The sequence below is a fragment of the Leuciscus leuciscus genome (assembly GCF_965113295.1).
Source record: "Leuciscus leuciscus genome assembly, chromosome: 6".
In the NCBI taxonomy this organism is placed as follows: domain Eukaryota; kingdom Metazoa; phylum Chordata; class Actinopteri; order Cypriniformes; family Leuciscidae; genus Leuciscus; species Leuciscus leuciscus.
Window position 1 is genome coordinate 40442606 of NC_138730.1, and position 16267 is coordinate 40458872.

Consider the following 16267-nt stretch of genomic DNA (forward strand, 5'->3'; position numbering starts at 1 on the left):
TTTTTAAAATATTTGGCATTGCATAAAAGTAAATCCTTCAGCCAGAGAAAAAAAAAAAAACATTTTGAAAAACATTTTAAAAGAAGCCATGTTAATCTTTTACCCAGTCAATCTATTCCACCCATAAATATTGTGAAAAAAACATTAACCTTGAGCTGGAATATATGTAACATGCAAAAGTATCAAAGAGTTTTAAGAATTCTCAAAGGCAAGAGTTTGAGTGCGACGATATGCAGACGAGTTGGGCAGGGCTGGTGTGGAGAGAAGGTGGTTAATACTAGCAGGCTTTTCAATTTGTTTAAAACTTCTTAAAAACCTTTTAAAGTGTTAAGCAAAGCTGTTGTGGATGAAACAGTTGTCAGTGGAATCACTCAACTGCATGTAAAAGGAGGCTGTGAGGGATAGACGTACATTTTATTTAATTTTTTTAAGGAAGTACAGTGTCCACTGGAAGAGATTTTCCATGTTTTATCAACTTAATGATCAACAAAGTAGCAAACCAGACTATTTCATCCCTCATGGTCTCATTTTCTTTAGTTAAGTTGAATATGTTATTTTCCCTAATTAGGGCATTTCTCCATTTTGAGAAATGATCAAATTTTCATTAATTGTTCTTAATTTTTCTGTTGTTATTGAGCACCAACTCACCTTTATGACTTCGAGCCAGGTCTCACCTCCTGCGAACGGCTGTCACTGCCAATTGATGAACATGGTCAAAGGTTACAGGACTTCACCAAAACAAGATACATTTTGACAACCCATGTTTCTACTGATCTGATGTTTCATTATTTGTTACTTGTACTACTTACCTAAAACAGGCACTGAGTCTTCACTTTGTCCAGCAGCATTGTGGGCAGTTACGACAATGTTACCGCTACTGAAATTGGGGATGGAGCAGAGGAGCTGTGAGGTCATGCAGAGTTTCATCCTACCAGAGGAAGTGACCCCATACGCGGTGTAGTTCGTAGCAAATAAAGACTCATGCCATGCCACAACTGCCGATGATGCAGAGAATGTCACATTTAGAGGGGCACAAGGTACTGGGGGAAAGAAATAAATGAACAGATGAGTAATGTATGTATTTGCACTTTAAGCATCATTTCCCATTTAAGAATGTAGGAATGTAGTGCTATGATGATTAAACATTGTGCACCTGTGGTTCCAGTGACCGCAACAGACTCGACGCTTGAGGCGGCAGAGTTCCTCGCCCTGATGGTTGCGCTGTAGGAGGAGCCACAAGGGAGGGGCATCTCAAAGAACGTGCGACTTGTCCAATAGGAGACGAGGTCAAAGAGTGCCTGGTTATTGCCATGAATGCTGCCCTTGAGTCCAAACAGGTATTCAGAATTAGGGCAACTCACAGTAGACCAGGATGCCCTCAAGATCTGAGTGTCATTCACTACTGTACGAGGGACAACCCTCAACCCAGCTGGAGGACAGGGAGCTGAGGGAAAGAGATGGACAACAAGACTTCAAAACCTTTTTTCCCAATGGGGATCACAAAGAAACAGAACCAAAATGTTAGTTTCTGCCTTTACAATGGATTTGCCTGTACTATACTAAAATGTTGTGTAAGTTGCAGCTGTTAGGCTTTCACATTTGGTCTGAAGGTCCTTTTCATGTTATATCCGATTTGTAAACACATCTTCAACATAAGTTGCTGCTAACCATTTAAGATAACGACTAGGTGACTAAATTTAGTTTTGCCGCTGCTCTTGTAGATCTTTGAATATCTTGTAATCCGTCATCAGAAGCAATTCACATCTGCAAATTTGGCCAAATTGCTTTCATACTAATTAACAACTGTACTACAGTGGACTTAAACTGTACTCCAGACCTCCCTTTTCAAGCAAATTTGGGTGTGGTCCTTTTGGTGGACACGCAAGTACAGAAAACATTCCAAAAGAATGAGACGATTCCAAAAGAACCAAACGTTGATGTCAAACAGATTCAAGTCTACTCTAAAAGCACTAGTATGAAACACCCTTAGGGGACATCTCAAATACTTGCAGATCAGTTCAAAGAAAGCAGATAATTGTTGTACCTGCTCCACCAATTTGAGGTTTACTCAAGGTACTGTTGCAGGTGCCATCTGTTGCCTGCACTGTAAAGTTGTACACGGTGCCGCACACTAAGCCCATCAAAGTACAGGAAGTCTCCGTGTTCTGGCAGTAGACCTTTGTGCCGTTTTCTGACTGGGCAATTCCCACATAGGCCACTGCCCCTGTACTCCCCACCCATGACAAGGAGGCACTACTGTTCCCGCATTGTATGTTTGCAGTTACATTGGTTGGCTCACATGGCACTGCAGAATAAAGACATCGCAATGAAAGTTTGTACAATGTAAAAATCTTGGTCACATCATTTAAAGGAAAAGAGTTTGTCACTCTTACCTGTTTTGAATGTGACATTAGTACTTGGCAGACTGGTGCAGTTCTCATTACTGGCTAAAACGGACACATTGTAAGTGTTGCTGCAGTGCAGGTCAGTTAGTGTGCAGTTATTGTACGAGGTATTGCATGTCTTTAAGTTTCCATCTCTGCTGACTGCAGTAAGCAGGTATGACTGCGCCACGTAAGATGGCTCCCATGACACAAACACATCCTTTGACTGACAGTCTGTATAGGCCTGTACTTGTGAGGGCTGACAGGGCGCTGCAGAGGATCAAAGGAAGAAATGAGAACAACCTGAATATGGTGCAATGAAAGCACATGTCAAATTTATATAGATATAGATATAGATCAAGGGTGTCCATTCTTCTCTGGGAGGACCACCTTCCTGCAGAGTTTAGCTTCAACTTTTACCAGCCAGTGAAGGTCAACTCTACGAAAAGGTTGTTCTCCTGGAGCAGGATTAGAAACCCCTGGTGTATAAAGTGCAGTTGCAATTATTTAATTAGAAAAGTCCCACAATGCAGATGTTATGGTGTATCAACTGGTTGTTAGCACTTTATTATGTGACTTCTGTTCTGGGTGGTTGTTCACTGATTAGGTCAAGAGTCCATCCCCAGATGGTGATGTTCATGATATTCTGGTCCCTAGATATGTCTCAGGCCTCTTCTCTAAGTATAACCTCTACCTAGGTATAACAATATTGATGGTTTTACCGGTTCTGATCTTGTAGGGTGGGCTGCGAAGGCTGCTACATTGGTTGGCCGAAGCAGCCACAATGATGGTGTACTCTTTGCCGCACTGCACATTGGTAAGGTTGCAGGAAGAGGTGGAGCTATTGCAGGAAATGTAGGCACGGTCTTGATCCTCTGCTGTGACAATGTAGAGGGAATTTCCTCTGCGTGCCCTCTGCCACTGTACCATGACAACAGAACTTTGGCATTCAGCCACCACCACGATGGATGACAAGGCACAAGGTGCTGTAGAGAGAGATGACAGACATTAAGACTAAGAGACCCAGGGTCTCAAATGAGAGGGCTGAAGCTCTCAGGTGTACTTGCCTGTCTCCAGCTGAAAGCTGTTGCTGGGTGGGCTCAGGCACGCAGCGTTTGAAGCAGTGACTTGGAAGGTGTAGCTCTTTCCACAACCCAGGTCAGGCACATTACAGGTGGAGTTTGCGCTGGAACACGTGGTATTTTGACCGTCGTCCCCAACAGCCAGCACCGTGTAAGACTCTGCACCCTTATCCACTTCCCATGATACCCATGCGGAGTTAGTGACACAGTCCACGGTACCATTAACCCCCTGTGGGGTACATGGAGCTGTAGAGAGAAGAGGTTAGACATAAAGTGCATAAGGAAAGTATGGATATTGAAATGTATCTATCAATTCATCCATCCATTTGTAACAGAGAGCATTCTTGTGTTAGTGTCCAACCTGAGGCGATGTTGAAGCCACTGCTTGCTTGACTCTGACAGCTGCCCCTCAGTGCCACCACACTGATGTTGAAGCTCTCTCCACAGGGCAGATGTGCGATGGAGCACTGCGTGTTTGTGCTGTTACAGGAGGAAATCACACCAGTGCTCTGGGACTCAATTTCCACTCTGAACTGGCTGGCATCCACTGCTGGGCTCCAGCTCACCAGCACAGACCCTAAATCACACTGCACATTTGCAGATACGTTGTGTGGTGGACATGGAGCTGAGAAATGAGAAAAGGAACCAATCTGTTATTGAACGGGTGGGGCAGTACCAAACATTTCAGCAGGAAACTATAAAAGGTGAACCAATTAATCAATGATGGTATACTCCTTGCCGCATTGCAGATGCTATACAGCAATGTTACAGCAAGTTAGCATACCTACTCATTTCACATGCAAAGTCATAGCACAATGTAGAAGTCTTGAAGGTACAGTAGCTTGTAAAAGTTTTTGCATTGTGGCATTATTTTCATGACAATGATGTTAATTTTCTGTCAAAATTCTCATTCCCGTAATTCCCGTACTTTCAACAGATATTTTTTGAAGTTACTCTAACTGTATTACAACATTTTAAAATTAAATGTAAAATATACTTTCTTATTTAAATATTATTTTTTTTGCATTATAGCAATGATAAATGGGAAAGAAAATGTGCTTAATTGCTCTGAAAATAATTGTTAAAAAAATTATAATAAAAAAATAAGCCAAAAACTTAATTAAGGCTAAAAGTAGACTTCACTTAAACAAAATATATTTCCTTATCCAGATCATTTTCCACCTCAAAATCCAAACATGTTCTTTAAACATTTGATGAGATTTATCTTGAAATGTTAGAGAGGGGTTGAAAAATGGTAAATCTAAATTACAACTGCTGCTTCAGGGAAACACATAAATACTACAAAATGTTTAATGAAATCATACTTGTTAGGCCTTTGTATATATTTGGTTGCTAATTAAGTTGTTAAGTTGACATGCAGTTGTCTTGATAAAGTAAAATCCTCACACACGCACCTGTTTGCACTTGAGACATAGTACTCTTCACGCCCCCGCAGCCACTGGCCATTGAGTAGACGGAAACATTATAATTCTGACCACACTGCAGTTCTTGCAGATTACAGGAGGCAGTGGTGGTGTTACAAGAGTAGGAATGGCCATCATCAGACACGGCCACAGCCATGAAAGCCTCCGCCCCGTTGGCTTGTACCCACGACACAGACACAACACTACCATTGTGGATGTCGCAAAGCAAATATGTCTGAACATTGCTAGGTGCACATGGAGCTAAACAGAGAGAGAACAGGGACCATTTTAAAGGACATTCATTATTAGTCTTGCAATGTTGATTATCATACACCTGCATGGCCATTTTGTTTCTTTATGTGTCTTTTGAACATATGACAACAGATTAGAATATCCCACATCAGAAACTGCATTAAATCTGAGCTCTGTCATCCGGTGCACTACAGAAGCAGTGGACTCACCTGACTGCAGAGTGAGGTATGTGTTGCTGTTGTCACATACTCCATCCATGGCAGTGACGGTAAGGTTATATCTCTGGCCACAGTGCATTCCGGATAATGTGCAACTGTGGTCCGAGCTCGTGCAGTTGATGCGATGTCCGTCAGAACCAGCAGCCTGGACCGTGTAATGCGTGAGGTTATCAGTGAGCTCCCAAGTTACAACAGCGGAGTTAGTGTCGCAGTTGAGCAGGGCGCTAGCATTCTGTGGCTTACAGGACACTGAAGTGAAATGAAATATTAACAATTACCATAATTAACTAAATAATTCTTACACCAGTAACCGTGAAAATCGTTCAGTTATTTTGGGAAGCACTTTTTGGTAACACTTTATTTTACAGTGTCCTTGTTACACATGTTACATGTAATTACTGTAGTAGTAACTATAAAGTATGCATACTTGCATGCAACTAACCCTAAACCTAATTCTGACCGTAACCCTATAGTAAGGTCAATTATTATTACTCAGCACTTAAATGTAAAATTACACTGTAACATGGACACCTTAAATTAAAGGGTTATATTTTATTTTAAGGTATCATTGTTACAGTGTATTTATATATTTAAGTACTGAGTAATATTAAGCAACTACATGTACTTACTATAGGGTTAGGGTAGGATTAGGATTTGGTTGAGGGTTAGTTGCATGTAATTATGCATAATTTACTGTTACTACTATGGTAAGTACATGTAACAAGGACACTGTAAAATAAAGTTACCAATTTTTTTGTTTTTTTTGTTATTATTTTCTTAGGTACCTGTACTCAGCACAACTGGTTGGCTCTGTGCAGTGGAGCAGCTCCTGTCACTCGCGCTGACAGCCAAACTATAGTTCATCCCACAGAGCAGGTCTGAGAAGACACATGCCGTTCCAGTGCTGTTACACACTGAAGCATAGCCACCGCTACTCCGAGCAACTGCAGAGTAGGAAACGGCACCCACGCTTCGATCCCAGGATACAGACACATCTCCAGTCGTACAGTTTACTCTGCCCTGCACGTGACCAGGTACACATGGCACTGCAAAGAAAAAAGTTTGACAATTAAAAGTTCTTGTTAGAATTTTCATTCAAAATGTAACCAACAGTCATGTTGGTGTTGTAATATTTCAATACTGAATTTAGATTTTGTTTGCATGCTGAATTTTTTTTTTTTTTTTATGGAGATAAAGAAGGCAGAAGAGGATACAAAACTGGAGACTGTACCAGTGTTTATTTCTAAGATGGACCCTCCTGATGTGTTGCATTGCTGGTTTACTGCAATGACGCTGACATTGTACGAGGAACTACAATGCAGCGTTTGCAGTTTGCATTGCTGTGCAGTCGTGTTACAGGCATTCACTGGACCTTCAGGTCCCGCTGCAACCACCAGGTAAGACGCCGCCCCGCGGCTGATGTTCCATCTCACAGTTATAAAGTTAGACAAACAGTCCAGCTCAGACACCAAATTCTGAGGAACACATGGAGCTGGGAGAGAACAGAACAGGACAACCATTTGAGATCTGAGATATGCGTCATTCTCAACAGACTATCAATCCATCAGTGTTTTCTGTATTACCTGTTGACAGGTTAGCAGGTGAACTCGGTGCACTTCTGCATTGCTGGTTAATGGCTTTGACAGTGATCTGGTACTGTTGACCACAGAGCAGCTCTGATAGGAAGCCACTGGTAATGTTGGTACTGAATTCCAGCGTGTTCCCATTTCCACTTAGTGCTTCCACTGCATATGTCTCAGCTCCAGCACTGGAAGCCCAGCTCAGAGTGCCCAGCCCCGTGCCACAGTCCAGGATGGGGGTCAAAGCTTGAGGAACACATGGAGCTAAAGAACCAGAAAACAGAACAGCATTGAAACTTTCATGAGGTTTGTACTTACATGCATAAACAAGAACAGAACATGTATTTTATTTCAATATTTGGTTTGTATTGAACTTTAGAAAATGTAATAATAATAATTTATAATCAGAAGTTACTATTTTTCTCGTGATGAAAATTATTTTCATTGCAAAAACAAAAACCTCAAATAATATTTTTCTTCAGTTTCCATGTCTTGTTTTTCAACTAAAAACATCTATACATTCTTAAAATAAGATAAATCCAGCAACCTAAATTTGGATACAATTGCCTCAAAAGTATTTAAAAACATTGTATGAATTTCATTGCTAAATATCAAGCCATAGAATCTGGCCATAATATGCAAAAAAAAAATTGCTCCTTGTTCAGAACTAATTTAACTTTTCTTAATCATTTTTATGATTACGTTTTACCAACTGATCCATAGTCACTATTTCACAATATTACAATTTTTACTGTATTTTTAATCAAATTAATTATTCCAAACTTTTGACAATATATATATAGCTTTAAAATTGAAAACATTTCTTTTCTAAAATATTTTAAATAAATGCAAGTGTCAAATTAATATTTTTATCTAATGCATTTATGTAATACACATGCATATATTTTTTTTTATTACATTTAACTGACATTGTAAGCATGTTAACTACTCATTCATCCTACAGATGGAAACCCCTGGTATATTTATCATTACAGTGTCTTACCCATGTGTATGTAGGTGCTGTTGCTACGTGTACTCGTGCAGCGGCTGTCATTGGCAGTAACACTGACGTTATAGATTTCACCACAATGCAGGTCCTCCCAGGTGCAGCTGGTCCCATTAGTGACGCACAGGTGTGTGTGTCCATCATTACCTGTTGCTTTGGCAGTGTACATGTTTGCCCCATCGCTTGGGCCCCAGCTGACAGAACCCACCTGGTTGTTACATTCCACATGTGTCACGAGATTATGGGGCGTGCAGGGCGCTGGATCACAACACATTACAAAGGTAAGTCAACCCATTTCATACAGTACTGCCTCAAATCAAATGTATAAGCATAGCAACAGAGATCAACTTGAATTATTTGCACAGTACAGCAGTTTTATGTATAATTTCAGGAACATACCGAGTCTGAAAACTGCAGGGGCGCTCAGTGGGCTGTTGCAGTAATCGTTTTGCCCTTGAACAGTCACGTTGTAACTTTGTCCACAGAGCAGTGACACAGACAGGCTAGTAGAAGTGGTGTTAAAGGCTATGATATATCCCAGACTCCCTGTTGCCGTCACAATGTAGGATGACACCCCTTTGGCATTTGACCAGTCGAGCGCCACCATCTCACTGTTGCATGACATGTGAGCAGTCACATTCTCTGGTCTGCAAGGGTCTGGAGAAGTGAAGGGGGATTGTTATATTGTACCAATGTATAGAGTTATTCTATAATCATTTAAATAAAAAAATAAAAAACATTAACAGTAAAAAAAAGTAAATAAACATATTGTTATTATTAGTAATAGTAATAAAAACAATAATATTAAAATATTAATTAACAAAAAAATATAAATCTAAAAACAAATTATTAATACTAATAATTAAATAAAATATTAATAAAAATGTTTAAAAAAATTATTTAAAAAAAAATATATATACAAATGTATTATTAATAATTAAAACACTGGGTAATAAAGCACAGAGTGTGAGAAGGGTGTGGCTTCCACTTTTTTCTTTTCTTTTTTGATTAAAGGCCCAAGGTTTTGTGAAGGGTTTTTTACACTGCATAATGCTATACCTGTAGTGATGTATACAGGTGCGCTGGCACTGCTTTGGCAGAGGCCGCTGTAAGCGGTGACAGTAAACGCATAGGTCTCTCCACAGCCCAGATTAGAGAAGGAACAAGTGGAGGAGGTGGAGTTACAAAGCTCCTGGCGTACTCCTCCTACACCGAGGGCTCGGGCGGTGTAGAAATCCACTCCTTCTCTCGCCTCCCAAGACATCACGGCTGTGTTGTTGCCGCACACCTTATCGGCTGCCGCCCGCAGTGGCACACAGGGTCCTGCGGAGGGATCACAGAAAAGTTGGACCATAATTAGCCTAATTAACTTTTAACCCCTTCTACCGTGTAATGGATTGCAAACTCACTGGACCGGAACGTGGCGTTGGTGGCGGAGGTGATTTGGCACTGCTGGTTCGTAGAGGTGAAGGTGAGGTTATAGAGTTGTCCACACTGCAGGGACGAGATGTTACAGTTGTTCTGTTGGGATGAGCAGGAGAACCTTTGGCCTCCTGATCCCAAAGCCGTCACAGTGTAATTATCCGCCCCAGCCATGATGCTCCAGGACACTAGAGCTGAATCTGTAGCACAGTCCACGATGGCAGACACACTGCTGGACAGACATGGTGCTGAAAAATATAGAAGAATATTTTTCAATACTCCTGAAAGTAGCACATATTTTATTTAACACAGTTATCTTAGAAAAAAGGTTAATTGGGGGCTCTTTATTGAACCTTAGGGTTCTTGAATCAATTTTAATGCCAAAAAGGTTTGTGAAATGTCTTAAATGATTGCTTTTTTCTACTGATAAAGTATGTTTACAAGCTTAAATTTCAAGCTTATGAATTTCATTGCTAAATATCAAGCCGTAGAATCTGGCCATAATATGCAAAAAAAAATTGCTCCTTGTTCAGAACTAATTTAACTTTTCTTAATCATTTTTATGATTATGTTTTACCAACTGATCCATAGTCACTATTTCACAATATTACAATTTTTACTGTATTTATCAAATTAATTATTCCAAACTTTTGACAATATATATATAGCTTTAAAATTGAAAACATTTCTTTTCTAAAATATTTTAAATAAATGCAAGTGTCAAATTAATATTTTTATCTAATGCATTTATGTAATACACATGCATATATATTTTTTTATTACATTTAACTGACATTGTAAGCATGTTAACTACTCATTCATCCTACAGATGGAAACCCCTGGTATATTTATCATTACAGTGTCTTACCCATGTGTATGTAGGTGCTGTTGCTACGTGTACTCGTGCAGCGGCTGTCATTGGCAGTAACACTGACGTTATAGATTTCACCACAATGCAGGTCCTCCCAGGTGCAGCTGGTCCCATTAGTGACGCACAGGTGTGTGTGTCCATCATTACCTGTTGCTTTGGCAGTGTACATGTTTGCCCCATCGCTTGGGCCCCAGCTGACAGAACCCACCTGGTTGTTACATTCCACATGTGTCACGAGATTATGGGGCGTGCAGGGCGCTGGATCACAACACATTACAAAGGTAAGTCAACCCATTTCATACAGTACTGCCTCAAATCAAATGTATAAGCATAGCAACAGAGATCAACTTGAATTATTTGCACAGTACAGCAGTTTTATGTATAATTTCAGGAACATACCGAGTCTGAAAACTGCAGGGGCGCTCAGTGGGCTGTTGCAGTAATCGTTTTGCCCTTGAACAGTCACGTTGTAACTTTGTCCACAGAGCAGTGACACAGACAGGCTAGTAGAAGTGGTGTTAAAGGCTATGATATATCCCAGACTCCCTGTTGCCGTCACAATGTAGGATGACACCCCTTTGGCATTTGACCAGTCGAGCGCCACCATCTCACTGTTGCATGACATGTGAGCAGTCACATTCTCTGGTCTGCAAGGGTCTGGAGAAGTGAAGGGGGATTGTTATATTGTACCAATGTATAGAGTTATTCTATAATCATTTAAATAAAAAAATAAAAAACATTAACAGTAAAAAAAAGTAAATAAACATATTGTTATTATTAGTAATAGTAATAAAAACAATAATATTAAAATATTAATTAACAAAAAAATATAAATCTAAAAACAAATTATTAATACTAATAATTAAATAAAATATTAATAAAAATGTTTAAAAAAATTATTTAAAAAAAAAAAAATATACAAATGTATTATTAATAATTAAAACACTGGGTAATAAAGCACAGAGTGTGAGAAGGGTGTGGCTTCCACTTTTTTCTTTTCTTTTTTGATTAAAGGCCCAAGGTTTTGTGAAGGGTTTTTTACACTGCATAATGCTATACCTGTAGTGATGTATACAGGTGCGCTGGCACTGCTTTGGCAGAGGCCGCTGTAAGCGGTGACAGTAAACGCATAGGTCTCTCCACAGCCCAGATTAGAGAAGGAACAAGTGGAGGAGGTGGAGTTACAAAGCTCCTGGCGTACTCCTCCTACACCGAGGGCTCGGGCGGTGTAGAAATCCACTCCTTCTCTCGCCTCCCAAGACATCACGGCCGTGTTGTTGCCGCACACCTTATCGGCTGCCGCCCGCAGTGGCACACAGGGTCCTGCGGAGGGATCACAGAAAAGTTGGACCATAATTAGCCTAATTAACTTTTAACCCCTTCTACCGTGTAATGGATTGCAAACTCACTGGACCGGAACGTGGCGTTGGTGGCGGAGGTGATTTGGCACTGCTGGTTCGTAGAGGTGAAGGTGAGGTTATAGAGTTGTCCACACTGCAGGGACGAGATGTTACAGTTGTTCTGTTGGGATGAGCAGGAGAACCTTTGGCCTCCTGATCCCAAAGCCGTCACAGTGTAATTATCCGCCCCAGCCATGATGCTCCAGGACACTAGAGCTGAATCTGTAGCACAGTCCACGATGGCAGACACACTGCTGGACAGACATGGTGCTGAAAAATATAGAAGAATATTTTTCAATACTCCTGAAAGTAGCACATATTTTATTTAACACAGTTATCTTAGAAAAAAGGTTAATTGGGGGCTCTTTATTGAACCTTAGGGTTCTTGAATCAATTTTAATGCCAAAAAGGTTTGTGAAATGTCTTAAATGATTGCTTTTTTCTACTGATAAAGTATGTTTACAAGCTGTTTAATTCATATAATTTCATAAAAAAATTTATTAAAACAAAATGTATTTAAACTAAATCCATAAAATGATCCCATGATGGGAACCACTAAAATGTTCTATATATGAAGCGCCTAACAAAACCCTTTGAACTTCTAAAAAACTTTTATTCTAAGAGTGTATGATACCCTAACATTAAAGTGAAATGCTGAGAAACAGTTACTTCTGAAATCTGATTTGTTTCTAAATGAATTATCCCAAATAATAAGACAGTAATCCGGAACATGGTCCTTTCGATTTAATTTGGATTTTTTATTTTTTTTATTCAACCTTAAGTACTGTATTATACTGTATATTTTTGGTACTAGGTTTTTTATTTGTTTTGTCCTTACAGACCTGATGTCATGTTGACCCCTATGCTGTCAGAGCTGTTGAACACCTCTCCGATGGCACGGACTCTGACATAGTACACTATTCCACAGGTGAGATCAGGTAAACTGCAATATGTGCGATCTGTCCGACAGGAAGTGGAATGACCATTTTGCCCATCCAGGAACGCAATGTATCCCACTGCAAACTGGCTAGGCTCCCAGGAAACAGTTGCATTGAGGGTTGCGCAGTTTATGCTAGCTTTGACGTTCTGAGGAGGACAGGGTTCTGAAATGACAAAGTAAAGATGAACGCTTTAAATTTCAATCTGCTCCTCACACAATACTATAATATGGCTTTAAAAGACTTAGAATGCAGTACACAAATAGTATGGATAACTTATATTTGTCCCTTTTTTAGCTCAGAACAGAGCATCTCCACTGAAGAAAGTCATTCAGGTTTGTTATTTGTAACATCATGAGTAATGACAGAATTTGAATTTTTGAGTGAATATTCCTATAAAATCAGTGGTCACATGACTGACCCGTCTTGATTGGATCATAGGTCGCAGTGACATTGCAGGCACTGTTGCGAGTCGTCACGCTGATATTGTAGATCTGACCACAGCTCATGTCTGTCAAGGTGCAGCTCGTGTTAGAGGTCGCACAGGTCACTGTCAGGCCCTCGGGGGTCACAGCCACTGCTGTGAAGTTGGCGGCACCTTTAGTGACGTCCCAGGAGAGCCGAGCGGTGGAAGGACTGTACTGCGCTGTCAGATGCTGAGGAGCACACGGACCTGTAATGGTAGGATTACAGCTTAGTTTTATTCATTTGATATTTTAAAAAGCATAAAATAATTTATCATAAGCCTCATGTACACATTTCATAGTACAATTAGTCACTTTACTATATATTTATATTTTAAATATTTTATATATTTATATATATATATATATATATATAGTCAAACCAAAATTTATTCAGACACTTTCAACATTTCTCACTTTATCTCACAGTTTATTCGCTATAGTTTAGAAAATGGTAATACAATACGACAAGAACTCAGAGTTGTCAAATCAGTTTATATTTCACTGGTTTTGGTCATCCTTCTGTTAAACTGTCTCACAAATGAATTATGTTGAATAGCTGTCAGCTGTTAAATATAAGTACACAATTAGATAATACCAATTTAGGTCAACCAATTACCAAGCAATGCTTAATTTTGTTCAGTCTGTGGTGTAAAAAGATCGAATTATCAATTAAAGAAAAACACTTAAGCAAAACGTGGTCAGGTCAAAGTGTCTGAATAATGTTTGGCCCCAAGAAGTTTTGGGTATAATTTGTCACAGTTTACTTTTTTTTGCTATCCTCACTTACATAAATGAACTAGAGTGTCCTGCACCCACTAGTAAAAATAATAAAAGATGATATCTGGTGTCTGAATCATTTTTGGTTTAACTGTGTGTATATACATATATACAGTATATATATACTGTATACTGTATATATATATATATATATTAGTAAAATAGTTGAATGGAGCGGAGGGGGAACCCACTACTTCAGCGGAAGTTAGCAAAACCAAATCTCTTACAAAACTGGCAAACACAAGCAAATCAGATTCAGTAAACCTCACCTGTGATCAGGGAGCCAGTCATCTGTGCACTGGAATTGCATGTGGATCCCAAAGTCTGTACGTTCACCATGTACTCATTGCCACACTGCAGGTTGCTCATCTCACAGTGCGTGATGGAGCTGTTGGATGTACAGCTAGTCCTGTTGCCCAGCAGTGCCAAGGCAGAGACAACGTATCCCTGAGCACCTGCACCGTACTGCCATGACACAGTGGCTGTTCCTAGCTGACAATCCAACACTGCCCTGATGGAGCTGGCTGCGCAGGGAACTATGGGTAAAAGCAGAAGAGACACTGAGAATGAGAACATTTAATTGGAGCACATAGTTTTTCATATGCAAGCATGGCGAACAAAGATTTAAATGTTCAGAAGTTTGGTGTTGTTATGATTTCTTTTATGTTCCTGAAAGCATTCTCTTATGCTCACCAGGGCTGCATTTATTTGATCAAAAACACAGTATTATTATGAAATATTATTGCAATTTAAAATAACTGTTTTCTATTTTAATATATTTTAAAATGTAATGTATTCCCGTGATGGCAAATGCATCATTACTCCAGTCTTCAGTGTCACAAGATCCTTCAGAAATCATTCTAAAATGCTGATTTGCTGCTCAAGAAACATTTTCTAATTATTATCAATGTTGAACAGTTTTGCTGCTTAATTTCTTTGTGGAAACTGTGATACATTGTGAAATCATTTGTAACATTATGAATGTTTTTACTGTCACTTTTGATCAATTTAATGCATCCTTGCTGAATAAAAGCATTAATTTCTTTAGTTCCAAAAAAAAACAATTTTACTGACCCCAAACCTTTGAACAGTAGTTTATTATGAAAATTTTCTATATGCATAGAATAGCAAAATGAGCATATACAGAACATAGTAGTCTGGGTGCTGTGTCCTACAATTAATTTAGTGCAAAGATATTTTTCACACAAAAAGAGATTTTACGCATCTTTCCAAATCTTTTCCAAAATCTGAACCAAATTCCACTCACTGAATTAAATGTGCACTGCAAAGGAATCAGGTCATGTGACAAATTGTTTGAAAATTTTCCATAATGTGTATACAGTGTTTACTGCACAATATGCGGAAAGCAGCTCCGAACATAGTAATTAATTTAGCCGAGGGTCTATATGGCTACAGAGAGTATATAGAAAAATATATGCTTGTATATGTTTAGATGTACCTGAGTTAGTGTTCACTGTAGCACTTGGAGGGCTGCTGCACAGATTATCTGATGCCGTCACATTAACGTAGTACAGCTGACCACACCTGAGCCCTGTCACGTTACATTGCGAGCCCGTAGACTGGCAGGTGGTGGAGAGTCCATTGCTGTCCTGCACAGTGGCTGTGTACTGCTGTCCTCCTGCACTGGATGTCCATGATACCACTAAAGCAGCTGTGAAACAATCCACAGTGGGCACGACATTCCTTGGGGTGCAAGGCACTAGAACACAAAAAGCAAGAAAAACCGTTAGGTCTATTAATATGTTTTAATAGCCTAGATTGAATTTGATTTCATTTTCTAATTGAGCAATGGCATTATTCAGCTTTTAAAAGAATCATGATGTGATAATGGGTTTTGATTGTGTTACTCAGTTATATGTTATATTTTTTTACCTGTTTTGACCTGAACTGGTGCACTGTTCCCACTGCTACAGTTGCTGCCTTTGGCCTTCACCGTGATCGTGTAAGACTCTCCGCAGGTCAAAGTTAAAAGGTCACAGGAGGTGGAGGCTGAGGTGCAGTTAGCTGAGAGGCCATTAACACTGCTGGCGGTCACTGAGTAAAGCTCCGCCCCTTGGCTGCTCCCCCAGGTTACTTTTGCTATGTTGCTACTACAGGTGACATTGGCCGACACGTTTTGTGGCACACAAGGAGCTGGGTAAATTACAGAAAACAAAATAAGTACATGGTTGACATTATTTTAAAAGAATATTCAGATTCTGTCCACTTGAATGCTAGATAAGTTTAATACTGTGTGTTTTGTGTCGTTTTTACAAAGAAACAATGTGGTGATGGAGCTTGTGATATACTGTGCACTTTAGTTTACAATTTCTGCATCTAGACAAACTTGTAGTGTGCAAAATTCTCCACTAGTTAGATGGATGATGAACATAGCTAAATGATTATACGGTTATACTGAAGGGGAATTACTTACCAGTATTGACAC

The 16267-nt window shown here is 39.6% G+C and overlaps 1 protein-coding gene and 1 long non-coding RNA gene across 7 annotated transcripts in view; one reads left to right on the plus strand and one right to left on the minus strand.

The window, feature by feature from the left end:
• On the minus strand, nucleotides 1-11846 carry fndc7rs1 (fibronectin type III domain containing 7, related sequence 1). Its single transcript, XM_082172823.1, has 22 exons — nucleotides 11649-11846; nucleotides 11299-11562; nucleotides 10639-10896; nucleotides 10237-10497; nucleotides 9356-9616; nucleotides 9006-9269; nucleotides 8346-8603; nucleotides 7944-8204; nucleotides 6944-7204; nucleotides 6592-6852; nucleotides 6146-6406; nucleotides 5352-5609; nucleotides 4882-5151; nucleotides 3828-4091; nucleotides 3452-3712; nucleotides 3107-3370; nucleotides 2394-2654; nucleotides 2045-2305; nucleotides 1154-1444; nucleotides 810-1040; nucleotides 649-693; nucleotides 1-251 (listed from the first exon to the last, which is right to left on the minus strand). The coding sequence occupies exons 1-21, from the start codon at nucleotides 11833-11835 to the stop codon at nucleotides 671-673; spliced, it is 5181 nt and encodes a 1726-aa protein (XP_082028949.1). The 5' UTR covers nucleotides 11836-11846; the 3' UTR covers nucleotides 1-251; nucleotides 649-670.
• Nucleotides 10382-16267, plus strand: part of LOC309500978 — a 19429-nt gene continuing 13543 nt past the window's right edge. For 3 of the 6 annotated variants that reach the window (XR_014206747.1, XR_014206748.1, XR_014206749.1), the window contains exons 1-4: nucleotides 12435-12567; nucleotides 12875-12912; nucleotides 13019-13258; nucleotides 14182-14363. This is a non-coding gene — a long non-coding RNA (uncharacterized lncRNA). Of the gene's footprint in view, nucleotides 10521-12434; nucleotides 12568-12874; nucleotides 12913-13018; nucleotides 13259-14181; nucleotides 14364-16267 lie in introns of those variants that run through there. The other 3 variants (XR_014206746.1, XR_014206750.1, XR_014206751.1) reach the window with 3 other exon arrangements.

Bases quoted from the DNA above. Each gene is read 5' to 3' on its own strand.
- fndc7rs1 (XM_082172823.1), bottom strand. From the start codon at position 11,835: ATGGCTGGGGCGGATAATTACACTGTGACGGCTTTGGGATCAGGAGGC. The intron at 11,563-11,648 runs GTGAGTTTGCAA...ATCCCTCCGCAG, and splicing joins CAACGCCACGTTCCGGTCCA to GACCCTGTGTGCCACTGCGG. The intron at 10,897-11,298 runs GTATAGCATTAT...TCACTTCTCCAG, and splicing joins ACCTGTATACATCACTACAG to ACCCTTGCAGACCAGAGAAT.